Genomic DNA, 18,282 nt, shown 5'->3' with positions numbered 1-18,282 from the left:
TCAGGTATGTCTGACCAATTTTAAAAACGATTATTTCGGCGGTGGAAGGGACGCTAAATAAAAGCGCCACCTTGACAGAATGCAGCATTAGTGCTGCACAAGGTGGCTCTTTTACTTAAAAATGCCTGGGAGGTGACAGGTTCCCTTTAAAGTTTTGGAAATCATTTTGTATCCAAATCCGGCTTTAAACTTCTCCACAACAGTATCACAGACCTGCCTGTTATGTTCCTTGGTCTTCATGATGCTCTCTGTGCTTCAAACAGAACCCTGAGACTATCACAGAGCAGGTGCATTTATACGGAGACTGGATTACACACAGGTGGATTATATTTATCATCATTAGTCATTTGGGACAACATTGGATCATTCAGAGATCCTCAATGAACTTCTGGAGTGAGTTTGCTGCACTGAAAGTAAAGGGGCCAAATAATATTGTATGTCTCACTTTTTAGTAAATTTCGTTCAACTTCACAATTGTCTCCTACTTGTTGTTGATTCTTCACCAAAAATTTACATTTGGTATCTTTATGTTTGAAGCATGATATGTGGGAAAAGGTTGAAAAGTTCCAGGGAGCTGAATACTTTCGTGAGGCCCTGTAATTGTTATACTTCTTCCATATGGTCTTTCAACTTATATACAGTATATATATATATACTGTATATACTGTATGTAAAGGATTTTTCTAAACTATATTTTGGGACAGATTTAGATATGTTTTATATACATACCTGATGATTTCTCTCTACATAATCTCTTGTCTTTACATTTTTTTATGTGTTTTGTTGAAATAAATATTTATTTCATACTGAAATGTTGTTTATGGGAGTAACGTTTGTAGGCCGTGTTGTTGATTTCTACTTCTGAATATATGGAGGACCTCATTTGGGCTTTTTATATATATGGTTAGACAAACGAAGTACATAGAGCGGTAAAAGGTGTATACATGATAACCTCATACTGCAGGGAAAGACATGTATTCTAGAATACTAAAGAAAGTGATAATACAAAATGACAATATTTAGGAGTATTTCACCAAACTCCATTACAGTCCATAAATCCCCATGTCCTTTTTATCTAATGTCATTACTCACATAACTCTTCAAATATTGACTACTGTATTGTCCTCATCACAGACACTACTTACTACCATGTGACACCATTATTTACTCTCACAATGCCCTGCAGCTACTCCTATTAACCTTTGTGTATGCCAACCATACCTGATAATTAGGGATGAGCGACTTTGCCTTTTTTAGGGTCGAGTCAGGTTTCATGAAACCCGACATTCTCAAAAGTCGAGTCGAACTAAATTGGCCGACTATCGTGAAACACGAAACCCAATGCAACTCAATGGGGAATAAAAGTCAGCAGTGAGTGGAGGACAGTAAACACACCTACATGCCGAACCGCTTTTTTAAAGTGCGCATGCCCGGAAGATTTTCGCCGGCATGAATTTTAACCCTAGAGGCGGTGAAATCTCTCTCTCTCCCCCCGGATGCTGCACATGTCATCTCATTGCCCACAGTTTACGTCCTTGCTCATTGGCTGAAAAAAGTCACATGCTGGCATTCTGGGAAAACCGACTTTGGCGCTTGGGTTGACGACCGCATGGCCAACTTTTGCATAAGTCGGCGACTTATGAATCTGGTCGACCTGTTTTGCTCAACTCTACTGCTAATGGCTCTGATGTCATTTTATGTCTAAATTCTGGCTAGAGCTCCCATAAGGTCATCTCATTAGCTGCAATGTTTAGTTGGCAAAAGTTTTTCTAACATGGCAGCTCAGTCTGACATGGCTGTTCAATATATTTAGTACTGATCATTCTCGCACAATGAGTGTTTTTATTTTAACATTGCCAAACATGAGTAATGACAAGGGGTTGTCCGAGTAGTGGTCAACACATTTAAGAAGATACAATTTTGAGTTAAAATATTTCCAACATTTTGAACATGAAAAAAGCTTCTCCCCGTATGACTTCCCTGACGTTTATTAAGAGTTGATTTAGATAGAAAACATTTCCCACATTAAGGACATGAAAAAGGTTTCTCCCCTGTGTGAGTTTTTTGGTGACTAAGAAGAGATGATTTCCTCACAAAACATTTCCCACATTCTGAACAGGAAAAAGGCTTCTCCCCTGTGTGAGTTCTTAGGTGCTTAATCAAATATGATTTCTGGGTAAAACATTTCCCACATTCTGAACAGGAAAAAGGCTTCTCCCCTGTGTGAGTTGTTTGGTGCTTAACCATATCTGATTTCTTTGTAAAACATTTCCCACATTCTGAACAGGAAAAAGGCTTCTCCCCTGTGTGAGTTTTATGGTGAGTAACGAAATGTGATTTATCTGCAAAGCATTTCCCACATTCTGAACAGGAAAAAGGCTTCTCCCCTGTATGAATTTTTTGGTGCCTAACCAAATCTGACTTCTTTGTAAAACATTTCCCACATTCTGAACAGGAAAAAGGCTTCTCCCCTGTGTGAGTTCTATGGTGAGTAACAAAATGTGATTTATGTGCAAAACAGTTCCCACATTCTGAACAGGAAAAAGGCTTCTCCCCCGTGTGAGTTCTTTGGTGCTTAAACAAATCTGATTTCCAGTTAAAACTTTTCCCACATTCTGAACAGGAAAAAGGCTTCTCCCCCGTGTGAGTTCTATGGTGATAAACCAATTGTGATTTCCAGTTAAAACATTTCCCACATTCTGAACAGGAAAAAGGGTTCTCCCCTGTGTGAGTTCGTTGGTGCTTAACCAAATCTGATTTCTTCATAAAACATTTCCCACATTCTGAACAGGAAAAAAGCTTCTCCCCTGTGTGGATTCTCTGGTGCTTAACACAATCTGATTTATTGCTAAAACATTTCCCACATTCTGAACAGGAAAAAGGCTTCTCCCCTCTGTGAGTTCTCTGGTGCTTAACACAATTTGATTTTTTGCTAAAACATTTCCCACATTGTGAACAGGAAAAAGGCTTCTCCCCAGTGTGAGTTCTATGGTGCTTAACCAAATCTGATTTCTGGCTAAAACATTTCCCACATTCTGAACATGAATATGGCTTCATTGCTGTGTGAATTCTCTCATGTGTAACAAGATGTGAATTCTGAGTAAAACATTTCCCACATTCTGAGCATGAATATGGCTTCATTGCTGTGTGAATTCTCTCATGTGTAACAAGATGTGAATTCTGAGTAAAATATTTCCCACATTCTGAACAGGAAAATCTATTCTCTGCTATATGAATTTTTTCATGTTTAAGAACAGTCTTTTCAAGAAAACTATTTCCATATTCTGAGTATGAAAATGTCTCCTTTCCTTTAGAATCAATTAATTTTTTAATGCCTATATTGTGACTTTGATTTTCCTTAGTAGTTGGTAATGAACCAAAAGATGGGACCTGTTTCATAGGATCAGATGACAGATCTTTGCTATGAAGGGATGATGGTATATCTGGAGTAATGTCATTAACTTCAATTGGGTCCTGTGAGATCTCAAGATCATCAGATATAAAAATTGAAGATGTCAGCGTTCCCTCTGATCTCCTGGTACAGTCATCTGCTAAAAATAAAACCAATTAATAATTTTGAATAAAATATCTTCACATTTTATACTTTTGAACATTTCTACTTAAGCTGTCCATAAAAAATAGAAGCTTTTTATAAATATTGAATTATTCTCCAAGACAATGACAGTTCACAGTCTAATCGAAAGCCTCATAGCATGACCAGTGCATCATGGTGTTCAGTGGTTTGTTCATTCTGCCTCCCAAACATGGAATAAAAAGCCAAAAAACAATATTATATAGGCAAAAATTATACCAATAACACATCTACTCATCTCACGGAAACACAAGACACCACTAAGGTCCATCATCTGTCAGAGGAAAACCAAAAGGTTTCCACAATATTTGTGGCTCAAAAGCTCTTGAAAAGCAACATGGCTTCCATAAACCAATCCAGCAATATCCGCTCTCCCAAAGTCAAATATCCACTCTCTTCTGAGCCTTGTAGTGCGCCCAAACCATATTTAGCATCCGTATATTTGGCATTACTATAGTGAGAAGAACCCACTGAATTTACGGTGTGTGTTTCCTGGAGCACAATCCGGGCATTATGTGTTGGATAATAAAATGGCAAATGTGCAATTTTCATGTTGCAACATCCAGTGCGAGCTAATTTCCGTAAAGTGTCACTACTCCCATAGAATAATTCACTGAGGGTTATAATTTCCATAATGGAGCCACTTTATGGGGATTTCTACTGCTTCAGTTCCCTGTAATTTTGCTATATTAGGGCATCTGCAGATGGTGTGTCCCCTCTCCACTGGAATCTGCTCCTGCGATGTTTGATTCCATCACCAAGCAGCGCCTTATTTATTGTGCAGGCGTTGCTGGTAATAGAAGAGACGTCGAAACCAGAAGTTCTGGGCGGCGCTGGCTCTGTCCAGCCAATAAGATTAGGGTGCCTGAGACCAGTAGTTTCATCCAGCCTGGCAGTATGGGTTTGTGTGCTGTCCAGCAATCTGGTAGCAATCTGCTACCTGCTTAAGCCAATTAGAAAGCACCAAACCCTACTAAAGCTTGAAGCATATTCCCGGAATCTGCCAGATACAGCCTTGTTCTCCTCTGGTTCAGTCCTCTGTGCTCAGCTGGTGTATTTGTTTCCTGGTGTAATCCCAGCCCGCTTACTGACTACACTTGTGTCTTCTGATTTTGTACTTTCTCTGCCCTCCTGGTTATGACCAACTACCTGACTATTCTTCTTGCCATCTCACCCCACAGAATAGCAGGTAACACCTTGGCCCAAGCCTAGGGGTCTCTGTGTAAGTCCAGATCCATGAAGAGGGGTTAAAGGATGATGAGCAAGGCAATCACTGGGATCTGGAAAATAGAGTAGATAGAGCCAAGCCTTCTCGTGGTGGCCATCTTTTCATCTGCCAGGTGATCACTAACAGTGCTCCCAATACATTGTGTCTGCAAAGTATTCCATCAAGATCTGGGTACGAATAGCTAAATGGCGCTCCTTCCTTTCTTACCCTACCATGTGCCCAGAGAGTAGTGTACAAACATATCTGGTGGATTGTTGGATTCAAGAGACATTGGGAAATCATTTGTAAGGTCCATTTGTTTCCTATTATCCTGGTGAACACTCTCTGGGTAATTAGAGTATGGGGCTCGGTGGCTCTTGGCAATCTAAACCATCGTAAGGGCCAATATTTTCTGTCAGATGAGTTTCAAGAAATATTAGACATTTACGGATAACTTCTTATAATAGTGCAGAGCTGATGTGTCTTAAATTTAGATCTCAGGCATTTGGCAGAGGTAATGGAGACCTTATTTTAAAGGCTACCAGGTAGTTGCAGACTCACATAAGTGAGGCAGGCCGATCCCACCATCATCAGACTACCATACAAAATGAACCTGTACAAAAAGAACTAGAATAAAAAAACATGTTACCGTATTTTTTGGATTATAAGACGCTCCGAATTATAAGACACACCCCAAATTGTGAGGAGAAAAATAGGAAAAATTATTTTTAATAACACGGTGGTGCTTCTTATAATCCATGCGTCTTATTGCTGTGGTGAAGTGGGGTCCCATAGTTGCTGCTGGAGGAGGCAGGAGTGGGGTGATGCTGCAGGCCACAGGGTGGGATGAGGGGGTGTCCGATGAGTAGTGCGCCACTGAGAGAGTTTGGTGCTGCTGGAGTGCCTGGCACTGCTGCCCAGGGTGTCCGCTGCTGCTGCCTGGTGTGTCCGCCGCTGCTGGGGGCTCTGCTGACATTTTGTGAAAGGCCAGAGCCCCCCGCATATCCGTGGTTTCCTCCTGTGCGGAAGACTCCGTGAACATGGCAGCCTGGGGGCGACGCATGCGCAGATGGAGATCTCGGTATCAAGATCTCGGGAGATGAGATTTCAGCTCTGAAATTAGATCTTCGGATTCTAGGAAGACAACAGCATCATTACCCTCCGCTTTCTCTTAGAGGCCCATCATAATATTTTTCTTCAAGTGATTTTCTATCTTGTCAGCACATTCTACGTACGCTGTCATTTGGCTTTATAGTTACAGAACTGGGCAGGTAACGGTCAGCATTTTGAGGTGGATGGATCCTCCAGGTTCTAAGTTCTATAGAAAAGGGCTTTCAATGCCCAAAGTCATTTGAACAGTTTTGGGTGGAGGAGAATGTTGTGGTCTAGAGGCAAAATGGTGACCATGGTAATACGGCCGGACTACACCACCGATAAAACAGCCACAGCCGGTGACTGAGAGGAATCTGTGACTTCTCTGCATTCAGTGGTTACTACTCACCTGGGTAGTCATATGTGGGAATCTCCTCTTTACACCGCTCATCACCCCTCACATATGTCTCTGTAGTATTAATATGGGTCAGATCTTCACCCTGAAACAAATATTGTAAAAGTCACCGACAGATGGAGAAGTCCCATCTATGATCAGCTCTAATCCTACCATCTCCACCGTTCTCATTACACAAGTTGTTGAAATATGTTTAGTGCAACAACTCCATTCCTGTCAATGAGTGTTTTGTTTCTAGATTTGTATGCTGTCTATAAAGTTTAAAAAAAAAACTCCCAGAGGCTCACACGGGAAGAGCATGTGACTGTATTTCCTGTTTACCTGCTGGATGTAGAAGGACATAGATCTGGGGATTTATTCTGACGGAATATAGGCTGAACTGGATGGACACATGGCTTTTTTCGGCCTTGCTAACTATGTTATTATGTTTAAGAGCACCTTGTTTGTAAAATGCAAAAATCTCTCTATGGACTTAAGCAGTCGGCAAGAGCTTGGAACTCGAAAATGAACAAGGATTTGAGGGATGAAGGATTTAAGAGATCTCAAGCTGATCCATGTTTGTACACGAAAAATGTAGCGGCGAAGGAGTGGATGTATGTTCTCCTATATGTAGACGATGTAATCATGTCTCATCAAGATGAAAAAGAAATTGCAAAGCTAGGAGAAATTCTCAACCAGCACTTTTGAGACTAAGGACCTTAGAAATATGACGTATTATTTGGGAATCCAAATCCATAGAGATGAAGATGGGAGTTTTCTTCTTGACAAAAGTTCTAAAATTTCCGCAATCCTAAACCAGTTTGGAATGTCAGAAAGCAAAGGTGCGTCAACACCAATGGATCCATCCTACTTAAAGTTAGAAGGAGATCTGCTACCCAGCAATGAGAGTTAAAGACAAGCAGTGGGGGCGCTTCTGTACATAGCAACCGCAACTCGTTCGGATATCACAACCACAGACTGTCGTCGTGTAAGCAAGCCACGCCAAAGAGAGTGGAATGCAATTAGGAGAATTCTTTGAGAAACTCTAAGGCTAAATCTTAGGATTTCTGCATCAGGAGATCTCACTCTCAGAGGTTATGTGGATGCAGATTGGGCTGGAGATTCAAGCGATCGGAAATCAACAAGTGGTTACTTGTTCTAATTAGGAGAAAATTTAATTTCTTGGTCCAACAGAAAACAAGTGCCAGTCGCATTATCTTCTACAGAAGCAGAATATATGTCTGCTGCTTATGCAAGTCAAGAAATAATTTGGTTGAAACAACTTTTGGAAGATTTTGGCAAGCCATTAGCTCAACCAACAGTTACCTTGCCAGCAGTAAGATTAGTGCAAGGACTAAGCACATTGATGTAAAACATCACCACTTACGTGACTTAGTAGAACGTGGTTTACTCGAGTTTGTTTATTGCGAGTCTGACAAGATGATAGCTGATGGTATGACAAAGCCATTATCAAGAGCCAAGTTTGTGGACTTCAGAACCGCAATGGGACTAACAGGGTAAGTCGTTGTTGAGTGGGGTGTATGAGTGTTTAGTTGACAGTTTTGTATGATGTTTTAAAAGTTAAAAAAAACCTCCCAGAGGCTCACACAGGGAAAGCATGTGATTGTATTTCTTGTTTTCCTGTCTGTGTATGAGAGAAGCAACCTTCTGTAGATGCTGCATAGATAGAGACACAGAAATGATTTATTCCTGATCTATTAAGCTGATCATATATTGTTCCTGATTGTTCTCGAATAAACAAGTTCTGTTGTCACACTCTTGGAGAGAATCATGAGTAATCCGCTGCCAACATAAGTTCTGTGACGTATTTAGAGAAGTATAGAGTCTAAATCACGTCAAATAATTATTCTCGTCTACTCCTTCTTGGTCAGATCTCTTCTGAAACACTGTGTCCAGTTCTGGGCACCACATTTTAAAAAAGCATTGAAAAGCGAGATCAAGTTCAGAGAAGAGCTACCAGGATGGTGAGATAAAACAAGACTGAGCACAAGACCTTCACAGCCGTCTACACATCATAGGGGGGGATCTCCTGACACCTTATCTCCACCTACCTGATGATCCTGAGGGACATTGGGATCTTCTTGGTTACAGTCCTGTGGAAGAAGAGGACGGGGACATCTCTCTGGTGTTGTCCTCTTACTGGATAGATCTGGAGGAAACACATGCAGGGACTGAATTCATTCTCTACATACAGATAACTATAGGCCGTGTGTATTTAGGCTGAGTTCACATGTGGCTTTTTTTCGCGTTTCCGCAGCGGTTTTAACCGCGCGATTTTGCCGCGAAAAATAAGCATCCCATGCATTCCGCAATGCTGTGGTTTTCACCGCGGCGGAATCGCTTCACGGTAAAAAACGCAGCATGCTCATTAATTTCGCGGAATCGCGGCGATCCCGCACCCATAGGGATGCATTGTTCTGCTTACTTTCTGCATGTGGCTGTGCACACCATGCGAAATGAACATTTGCGGATGGTACCCACGGTCCGGAGGAGAGGAGACTGTCCTCCGGGCTTTGGGCACCACATCACTGTAAAAAATAGAATTTAAAATAAAAAATATTGTTATTCTCACCTTCCGACATCCCGCGCAGCCTTCCCGCCTCTCTCCACGCTCCCGGTCCCAGTAAGCCTTTGCGAGCGATGATGTCCGTTCTCGCGGGATCGCGAAGTCTCGCGGTCATTTGCGTGACGTCATCGCAAAGGACCGCGAGACGTCGCGATCCCACGAGAACAGACGTCATCGCGGTAATTGTCGCAAAGGATTACTGGGACCGGGAGCGTGGAGAGAGGCGAGAAGGCTGCGCAGGACATCGGAAGGTGAGAATAACAATATTTTTTTTTTTATTACTATTTTTTACATTCCATCTTTTACTATTGATGCCGCATAGGTGGCCTCAATAGTAAAAAGTTGGTCACACTCGTCAAACTCTATGTTTGATGTGTGTGACCAACCTGTCAATCAGTTCTCCAAGCGATGCTCCAGATCACTTGGATAACGCTAGCAATTCTGCAAGCTAATTACGCTTGCAAAATGCTAGTTTTTCCGTGGGAAAATCGCGAGAATTTAAAATGCAATTTTCCCGCGGAATGGAATTCCGAAATTTTCGCGGGAATTTCCGCGAGAGTTCCGCTACGTGTGAACCCAGTCTTAGTCCTATTACCTGGAGATGTGAGGGGCTGGGGAACCTCCATTATGACATTCTTGTACAGATCTCTGTGTCCTTCTAAATACTCCCACTCCTCCATGGAGAAATAGACAGCGACATCCTGACACCTTATAGGAACCTGACACATACAATGATACCATCATCCCCCCGATCTCTTCATAGCGTTACTGTATAATGTCCCAGCATTCCCAGCAGTGTCACCTCTCCAGTCAGCAGCTCAATCATCTTGTGGATGAGTTCTAAGACCTTCTGGTCATTCATGTCCTCATGGATCAGGGGGTGAGGTGGAGGCCCCGTGATTGGGCTCAGGGGTCTTCCCCATCCCTCAGACACAGGGTCCTGACAGCGATCACTAGAGGTCTTCTTCACCACGGTGTAATCCTGGTTATGGAGAGACACATTAATAAATCTCACTACAGACATTCCCAGAGTCCTCACCTCTCCAGTTCTGTCCATCTGTTATTCCCATAGATAAGAATGATGTAATGTGACGTCATCAGAATCTCTCACCTCTCCAGTGAGACGGAAGAGGATCTCTAGGGTGAGGTGTAACATCCTCTCCGCCATCTTGTCTCTGTCCATATCCATCCTTGATGGGTAAATTAGGAAAACTCTCTTTTGTAGAAGATCTTCACTGAGAGGATCCAATATTGTAGAGACCTGAATGAGAAGATGATCCGATGTAACATCATAAGAATCCTGTGTAATAATACAATTACTGGAGATAATAAGGGAAACATAGGAGGAGATTTATTATCTTACAGGGTTTAGTTTTCTCCCCTGACATCTACTAATAAAACCTATATATTTAGGCCCCAGACAACAAGCAGTTTCCTCCTCGGAGTCGGCAGCTGAACACGTTCCTCATAGACTCATCTTCCATAACGCTAATTCTCGTCTCATTACCGGCACTGGAATCGGCATTAGCAATACTGCAGGAGATATTCATTACACGCGACATGAGAAATAACTCCTTCATGATGGGGACGACATCTTCATCTTCTACTGCGGCTCTAGAGACAGATGTGGCCAGAGTCCCCACCGGCCGTCTATATGAAGGTTTCCCGTCTTCCCCGCACTGGAATCTTCTCTCACGTTAGATCTCAGCTCTGAGTCACACACAGAAGTTTGAGGCTTTTCTGGAAGAACAGGACAGGAGAGATCTGAGGCCGATGTCTCCATGTACAGGGTTTCCCCTCGGGATAAGAGGCTTTTCTATCCCTTTCCCCCAATTAGAGGGGACACCTGTGGATATCGGGGTCTTTACCGGCTGCAGTCCTGGGGGGATTTCCTCGGTAACGTGGACGTTGGACAATCGTCACCATCAATTCCCATCAGAGTGAAGGAACATCGCTCCTCTATTCAGCTCTATGGATCCAGGATGAAATCCACTGCGGCCCCTGCAAGAAAAGAGCGAAGTCTGGTGAGACCCCCGAGGCCGGAGATTTCTACAGCTGCTCTGTGCGCACAGGACCTGTGATGAGGTCACAGGAGGGGAGGAGTCAGGAGTCACATGATCAGGGGCCTCAGTGTGTGCAGGACTCTGCTGTGCTGGTTGTCATGGTGCTGGATGAGGGGAAGTTTCTGTGTGGAGTCAGGAGGGGTTTATAGGGTGGATGTAGCAGAGGCGCGTGTGTACGAGGTGTATGGAGCGGAGCCGTGTATGTACGAGGTGTACGGAGCGGAGCCGTGTGTGTGAGGTGTACGGAGCGGAGCCATGTGTGTACGGGGTATACGGAGCGGGGCCGTGTGTGTACGAGGTGTACGGAGCAGAGCCGCGTGTGTACAAGGTGTACGGAGCGGAGCCGTGTGTGTACAAGGTGTACGGAGCGGAGCCGTGTGTGTACGAGGTGTACGGAGCGGGGCCACATGTGTACGAGGTGTACGGAGCGGAGCCGTGTGTGTACGGGGTGTACAGAGCGGGGCCGTGTGTTTACAAGGTGTACAGAGCGGAGCCGTGTGTGTACGAGGTGTACGGAGCGGAGCCGTGTGTGTACGAGGTGTACGGAGCGGAGCCGTGTGTGTATGAGGTGTACGGAACGGAGCCGTGTGTGTACAAGGTGTACAGAGCGGAGCCACGTGTACGAGGTGTACGGAGTGGGGCCACGTGTACGGAGCAGAGCCGCATGTGTACGAGGTGTACGGAGTGGAGCCGCGTGTGTACGAGGTGTACGGAGCGGAGCCGTGTTTGTACGAGGTGTACGGAGCAGAGCTGTGTGTGTACGAGGTGTACGGAGCGGAGCCCTGTGTTTACGAGGTGTACGGAGCAGAGCCACATGTGTACGAGGTGTACGGAGTGGAGAAGTGTGTGTACGAGGTGTACGGAGCAGAGCCCTGTGTGTACGAGGTGTACGGAGCGGAGCTGTGTGTGTACGAGGTGTACGGAGTGGAGCCCTGTGTTTACGAGGTGTACAGAGCAGAATCGCTTGTGTACGAGGTGTACGGAGCAGAACAGTGTGTATGAGGTGTACGGAGTGGAGAAGTGTGTGTGCGAGGTGTACAGAGCGGAGCTGCGTGTGTACGAGGTATACGGAGCGGAGCCCTGTGTGTATGAGGTGTACAGAGCAGAATCGCTTGTGTACGAGGTGTACGGAGCAGAACCGTGTGTATGAGGTGTGCGGAGCAGGGCCGTGCGTACAAGGTGTATGGAGCGGAGCCGTGTGTACGAGGTGTACAGAGCGGAGTCCTGTTTATACAGGGTGTATGGAGCAGACCCGTGTGTACGAGGTGTACGGAGCGGAGCCGCGTGTGTAGGAGGTGTACGGTGCGGAGCCGCATGTGTGTGAGATGTACAGAGCGGAGCCTCATCTGTACGAAGTGTACGGAGCGGAGCCCTGTGTACAGGGTGTTTGGAGCGGAGCCGCATTTGTGCCGACCCATCTGTGTACTCTGTATACCCCATCTTCAGTCACAGACCCATCTGTGTATGCTGTATACACCCGTATACCCCAAGCTTTGGTCACAGACCCCTCTGTGTATGCTGTATACACCCAAATACCCCAGCTTTGGTTGAGGACCCCCCTGTGTACGCTGTATACACCCGTATATCCCCAGCTTCAGTTGGAGACCCTTCTGTGTATGCTGTATACACCTGTATTCCCCCAGCTTCAGTTGCAGACCCCTCTGTGTACTCTGTATACACCCGCATACCCCCAGGTTCGGTTCCAGACCCCTGTGTGTAAGCTGTTGTGAATTCGCTTTCTGGCCTACCTCTGGTTACTACTGAACATAGTGGAGCTGGTCAAATTGACAGAGGGGTTGTGAGTTCTCTTTCTGGGCTCCCTCTGGTGGTTACTGGAGGTAATGGAGCTGATCTGATTAACAGAGGCTTGCCACCTGATAATGAGGACGACGATTGGAGATCTGGGGTTTCAGACTGAATTTAAGACAGCCAACTCCCTCTATCCCTGCTGGTGATTTTTTCCTGCCTCCTGAGGTCTTAGTTTCCAGCTCAGTCCCTGCATGTTCAGCTAAGTGTTCTTTTGCTATTCTGTTCACATTTGATCTGGTTTTGTCTATTTCAGTTTTGTGCGGGTCAGCCAGCTCCGGCTGGGGCTGTGCTGAATCTCCATCCATATGTTACTGCTTGTGCCAGTTTGTTTTCATCCCTTATTAGATTGGCCTCTTTTTGCTCTGCTTTCAGAATATACCAGAGTGCTGATATAGTGGGTGAAGTCATGCAACTTCAGTATTTTTTGCATCAGACGTGTTGGACTTTTTGGCAGGGTTTTTTGCGTGATTGCAGACAGTGTCTTTCCTTTCCTCTCCTGTCTAGTTAGTGTGGGCCCCATCATTTGGTCAGTCTATTTTCCTGCCTACGTTTGCGTTTTCATCTTGTCTCACTGACAATATGTTTGGGGGCTATCTTCCTTTGGGGTCTACTTCGGGGCAGTTTAGATTTCCCCTTTCTTCCTTTAGGCTTAGTTAGCTCTCCGGCTGTGCCAAGGCGTCTAGGATCATCGCAGGCACCCTCCACGGCTACTGATAGTTGTGTGGATAGGATCAGAGGTCTGCAATCTGTCTAGTTACCAACTTCTCTGGTTTTCTGTGGCTTAGCTTGGGCTTGCTCTCCTCCTCGGTGACCCAATCATAACAGTATGCTGTATACAACCATATACCCCCAGGTTTGGTTGCAGACCCCTGTGTGTATGCTGTATACATCTGTATGCCCCCAGCTTCGGTCGCAGACCCCTGTGTACACTGTATACACACGTATACCCACAGCTTCTGTCGCAGACCCCTGTGTACACTGTATACACCCATATACCCCCAGCTTCGGTCACAGACCCCTGTGTGTAGGCTGTACACACCCGTATATCCCCAGCTTCAGTCGCAGACTCCTGTGTACACTGTATACACATGTAGACCCCTAGCTTTGGTTGCAAACCCCGGTGTACACTGTATACACCTGTAAACCCCCAGCTTCGGTCATAGACCCCTCTGTGTATGCTGTATACACCTGTATACCCCCAGCTTTGGACGCAGACACCTGTGTACGCTGTATACACCCGTATACCCCCAGCTTCGGTAGCAGACCCCACAGTGTACACTGTTTACACCTGTATATCCCCAGCTTCGGTCACAGACCCTGCATCTCTCACACTGTAGAACTGAACCCGGACACACACGGTAAAACTGCGGTCGTTGGTCTCTCGCACTTATACCGATAACATAAGATGGAGTCAGACGAACCCTCCTACAAAACTTGAGAACAAAGTCATTACTACAGGACTGTGTGAGAAAGGGATTTATTCTACAAGAAATGCTGGGGCCACAAATGAGAGAATCCGGGCCCCGTGGCTGGATACTCCGGGCCCCCAGCGTGTTAGGACCAGACGGGGTCTTTGTCTCTGGAGCTTCTCTACTAGGGATAATGAGACTCTGATCTTGGTCATCCATATGGATAATGGAATTACAAAGCTTCTCATATAATTTCCGTGTTAAACACGAATGGCACATCTACAGCACACGGACGGCTCATGTACAGCACACGTACGGCACATTTACAGCACACGGACGACACATGTACAGCACACAGACGGCACGTTTACACGGACTCATAGACTTGTATTGGCCCTTTGTCATCTGTGCTGCTGGGAAAACATGGACATGAGAGCAGCACCATAGGTCAAATAGGGGACACGTGGCATCTGTGAAAAACATGACAGGTCGTGTGAAGGTGCCGTACAATCACATAATAGAAAACATTAGCAGAATTACCATCTTTTTGTACATCCTACCTCACAAACAGCAGAATAAAAAGTGATAAATAACAAGTCCTACATGTCCCCCAAACTACTCTGCTAAATCCCCTCTGGCTCTGTGGATGATGGTTGGAAAAATAAGAATTGAGGGTGAAAAGATCATTTTTGAGGAAAAAATTTCATTTTTTAATTGTACGACTGTACGTTATAAACTTCTGTGAAGCCCATGGGGGTTCAAAGTTCTCACCACACATCTACAGTTGTGGCCAAAAATATTGACACCCCTGCAATTCTGTCAGATAATACTCAGTTTCTTCCTGAAAATGATTGCAAACACAAATTCTTTGGTATTATCTTCATTTAATTTGTCTTAAATGAAAAAACACAAAAGAGAATGAAGCAAAAAGCAAAACATTGATCATTTCACACAAAACTCCAAAAATGGGCCAGACAAAAGTATTGGCACCCTCAGCCTAATACTTGGTTGCACAACCTTTAGCCAAAATAACTGCGACCAACCGCTTCTGGTAACCATCAATGAGTTTCTTACAATGCTCTGCTGGAATTTTAGACCATTCTTCTTTGGCAAACTACTCCAGGTCCCTGATATTTGAAGGGTGCCTTCTCCAAACTGCCATTTTTAGATCTCTCCACAGGTGTTCTATGGGATTCAGGTCTGGACTCATTGCTGGCCACCTTAGAAGTCTCCAGTGCTTTCTCTCAAACCATTTTCTAGTGCTTTTTGAAGTGTGTTTTGGGTCATTGTCCTGCTGGAAGACCCATGACCTCTGAGGGAGACCCAGCTTTCTCACACTGGGCCCTACATTATGCTGCAAAATTTGTTGGTAGTCTTCTGACTTCATAATGCCATGCACACGGTCAAGCAGTCCAGTGCCAGAGGCAGCAAAGCAACCCCAAAGCATCAGGGAACCTCTGCCATGTTTGACTGTAGGGACCGTGTTCTTTTCTTTGAATGCCTTTTTTTTCTCCTGTAAAGTCTATGTTGATGCCTTTGCCCAAAAAGCTCTACTTTTGACTCATCTGACCAGAGAACATTCTTCCAAAACGTTTTAGGCTTTTTCAGGTAAGTTTTTGCAAACTCCAGCCTGGCTTTTTTATGTCTCGGGGTAAGAAGTGGGGTCTTCCTGGGTCTCCTACCATACAGTAACTTTTCATTCAGACACCGATGGATAGTACGGGTTGACACTGTTGTACCCTCGGACTGCAGGGCAGCTTGAACTTGTTTGGATGTTAGTCGAGGTTCTTTATCCAACATCCGCACAATCTTGCGTTGAAATCTCTTGTCAGTTTTTCTTTTCCGTCCACATCTAGGGAGGTTAGCCACAGTGCCATGGGCTTTAAACTTCTTGATGACACTGTGCACGGTAGACACAGGAACATTCAGGTCTTTGGAGATGGACTTGTAGCCTTGAGATTGCTCATGCTTCCTCACAATTTGGTTTCTCAAGTCCTCAGACAGTTCTTTGGTCTTTTTTTTCTCCATGCTCAATGTGGTACACACAAGGACACAGGACAGAGGTTGAGTCAACTTTAATCCATGTCAACTGGCTGCAAGTGTGATTTAGTTATTGCCAACACCTGTTAGGTGCCACAGGTAAGTTACAGGTGCTGTTAATTACACAAATTAGAGAAGCATCACATGATTTTTCAAACAGTGCCAATACTTTTGTCCACCCTCTTTTTTATGTTTGGTGTGGAATTATATCCAATTTGGCTTTAGGACAATTCTTTTTGTGTTTTTTCATTTAAGACAAATTAAATGAAGATAATAATACCAAAGAATTTGTGTTTGCAATCATTTTTAGGAAGAAACGGAGTATTATCTGACAGAATTGCAGGGGTGTCAATACTTTTGGCCACAAGTTCCTTGGGGGGTCTAGTTTCCAAAATGAGGTCACTTGTAGGGGGTTTCCACTGTTTAGGTACATCAGGGGCTCTCCAAACGTGACATGGCGTCCAATCTGAATTCCAGCCAATTTTGCATTGAAATAGTCAAACGGCACTTCTTCCCTTCTGAGCTCTGCCATGAGTCGAAACAGTGGTTCCCCCCACATATCAGGTATCAGCGTACTCAGGACAAATAGCACAATAACTTTTGCAGTCTAATTTCTCCTTTCACACTTGGTAAAATAAAAAAAATTGAACCTGAAGGGTTTTTTTGTGAAAAAGTTAAATGTTCATTTTTTTTAAATATTCAAAAAGTTCCTGTGAAGCACCTGAAGGGTTAATAAACTTATTGAATGTGGTTTTGAGCACCTTAATGGGTGCAGTTTTTAGAATGGAATCATAGAATCGTAGAGTTGGAAGGGACCTCCTGGGCCATCTGGTCCAACCCCCTGCTCAAAGCAGGATTCGCTAAATCATCCCAGTCAGATGTCTATCCAGCCTCTGTTTGAAGACTTCCATTGAAGGAGAACTCACCACTTCTCGTGGCAGCCTGTTCCACTCATTGATCACTCTAACTGTCAAAAAGTTTTTTCTAATATCTAATCTGTGTCTCCTCCGCTTCAGTTTCATCCCATTGCTTCTAGTCTTTCCATGTGCAAATGAGAATAAAGTTGATCCTTCTACAATGTGACAGCCCTTTAGATATGGTGTCACTTTTGGGTATTTTCTATCATATAGACCCCTCAAAGTGACTTCAAATGTGATGTGGTCCGTAAAAATAAAATGGTGTAAAAATAAGAAATCGCTGGTCAACTTTTAACCCTTATAACTTCCTAACAAAAAAAAATTTGGTTCCAAAATTGTGCTGATGTAAACATGTAGGAAATGTTACTTATTAAGTTTTTTGTGTGACATATCTCTGTGATTTAAGGGCATAAAAATTCAAAGTTGGAAAATTGCGAAATTTTCAAAATTTTCGCCAAATTTCCATTTTTTTCACAAATAAACGCAAGTTATATGAATGAAATTTTAACACTAGCATGAAGTACAATATGTCACGAGAAAACAGTGTCAGAATCACCGGGATCCATGGAAGCGTTTCAGAGTTATTACCTCATAAAGGGACAGTGGTCAGAATTGTAAAAATTGGCCCGGGCATGAACGTACAAACCACCTTTGGGGGTTAAGGGGTTAAAACATTTGCTTTTCCCATATCGCTCTCTATGATTTCACCCTCATTGTTCTTTAAAGGGCCGACACCATCAATTTTAATCTTTTTACTGTTTATATAATTAAAGAATAGTTTGGGGTTTGTTTTACTTTCCTTAGCAATGAGTCTCTCAGTTTCCACTTTTGCTAAATGTATTTGTTTTTTGCACATTTTATTTTTTTCTCTATAACTTTTTAATGCTTCTTCATTGCCTTCTTGTTTTAGCTTCCTAAATGCCTTGTTCTTGTTAGTTATTGCCCTTTTTACATCCTTATTTAGCCACATTGGTGTTCTCCTGTTCCTAGCCCTTTTATTTCTGTACGGTATGGCTAGCTCGCAGTGGGGGTGTAAAACTGATTTAAATATTTCCCATTTATTTTCTGTGCTCCTATTTTTGAGGACATTGTCCCAATCAATTCGGCGAAGGTCCTATCTAAGCTGATCAAACTTTGCTTTCCTGAAATTCAGCGTTTTGGTAACCCCCTTC

The 18,282-nt window shown here is 44.0% G+C and overlaps 1 protein-coding gene across 1 annotated transcript; it reads right to left on the bottom strand.

The window, feature by feature from the left end:
* Positions 1-1,822: 1,822 nt before the first annotated feature.
* On the bottom strand, positions 1,823-14,708 carry LOC141047153 (uncharacterized). Its single transcript, XM_073542111.1, has 6 exons — positions 14,694-14,708; positions 9,675-9,854; positions 9,468-9,591; positions 8,358-8,455; positions 6,301-6,391; positions 1,823-3,548 (listed from the first exon to the last, which is right to left on the bottom strand). Exons 1-6 carry the CDS (start codon positions 14,706-14,708, stop codon positions 2,026-2,028), a joined length of 2,031 nt encoding a protein of 676 aa, XP_073398212.1. The 3' UTR covers positions 1,823-2,025.
* Between the last annotated feature and the right edge of the window lie 3,574 nt (positions 14,709-18,282).

Source organism: Dendrobates tinctorius, unplaced genomic scaffold, assembly GCF_039654945.1.
Source record: "Dendrobates tinctorius isolate UK_male_01 unplaced genomic scaffold, ASM3965494v1 ptg000126l, whole genome shotgun sequence".
Classification (NCBI taxonomy): domain Eukaryota; kingdom Metazoa; phylum Chordata; class Amphibia; order Anura; family Dendrobatidae; genus Dendrobates; species Dendrobates tinctorius.
Note: the sequence above shows the minus strand (reverse complement) of the source record. Positions and strands in the feature narration are given on the sequence as shown.

Excerpts from the sequence above, each read along its gene's own strand:
- LOC141047153 (XM_073542111.1), bottom strand. Across the intron at positions 9,592-9,674 it reads TTGAGCTGCTGACTGGAGAG|GTTCCTATAAGGTGTCAGGA; the intron begins GTGACACTGCTG and ends TGTATGTGTCAG. Across the intron at positions 8,456-9,467 it reads CCAGCCCCTCACATCTCCAG|ATCTATCCAGTAAGAGGACA; the intron begins GTAATAGGACTA and ends TGTTTCCTCCAG.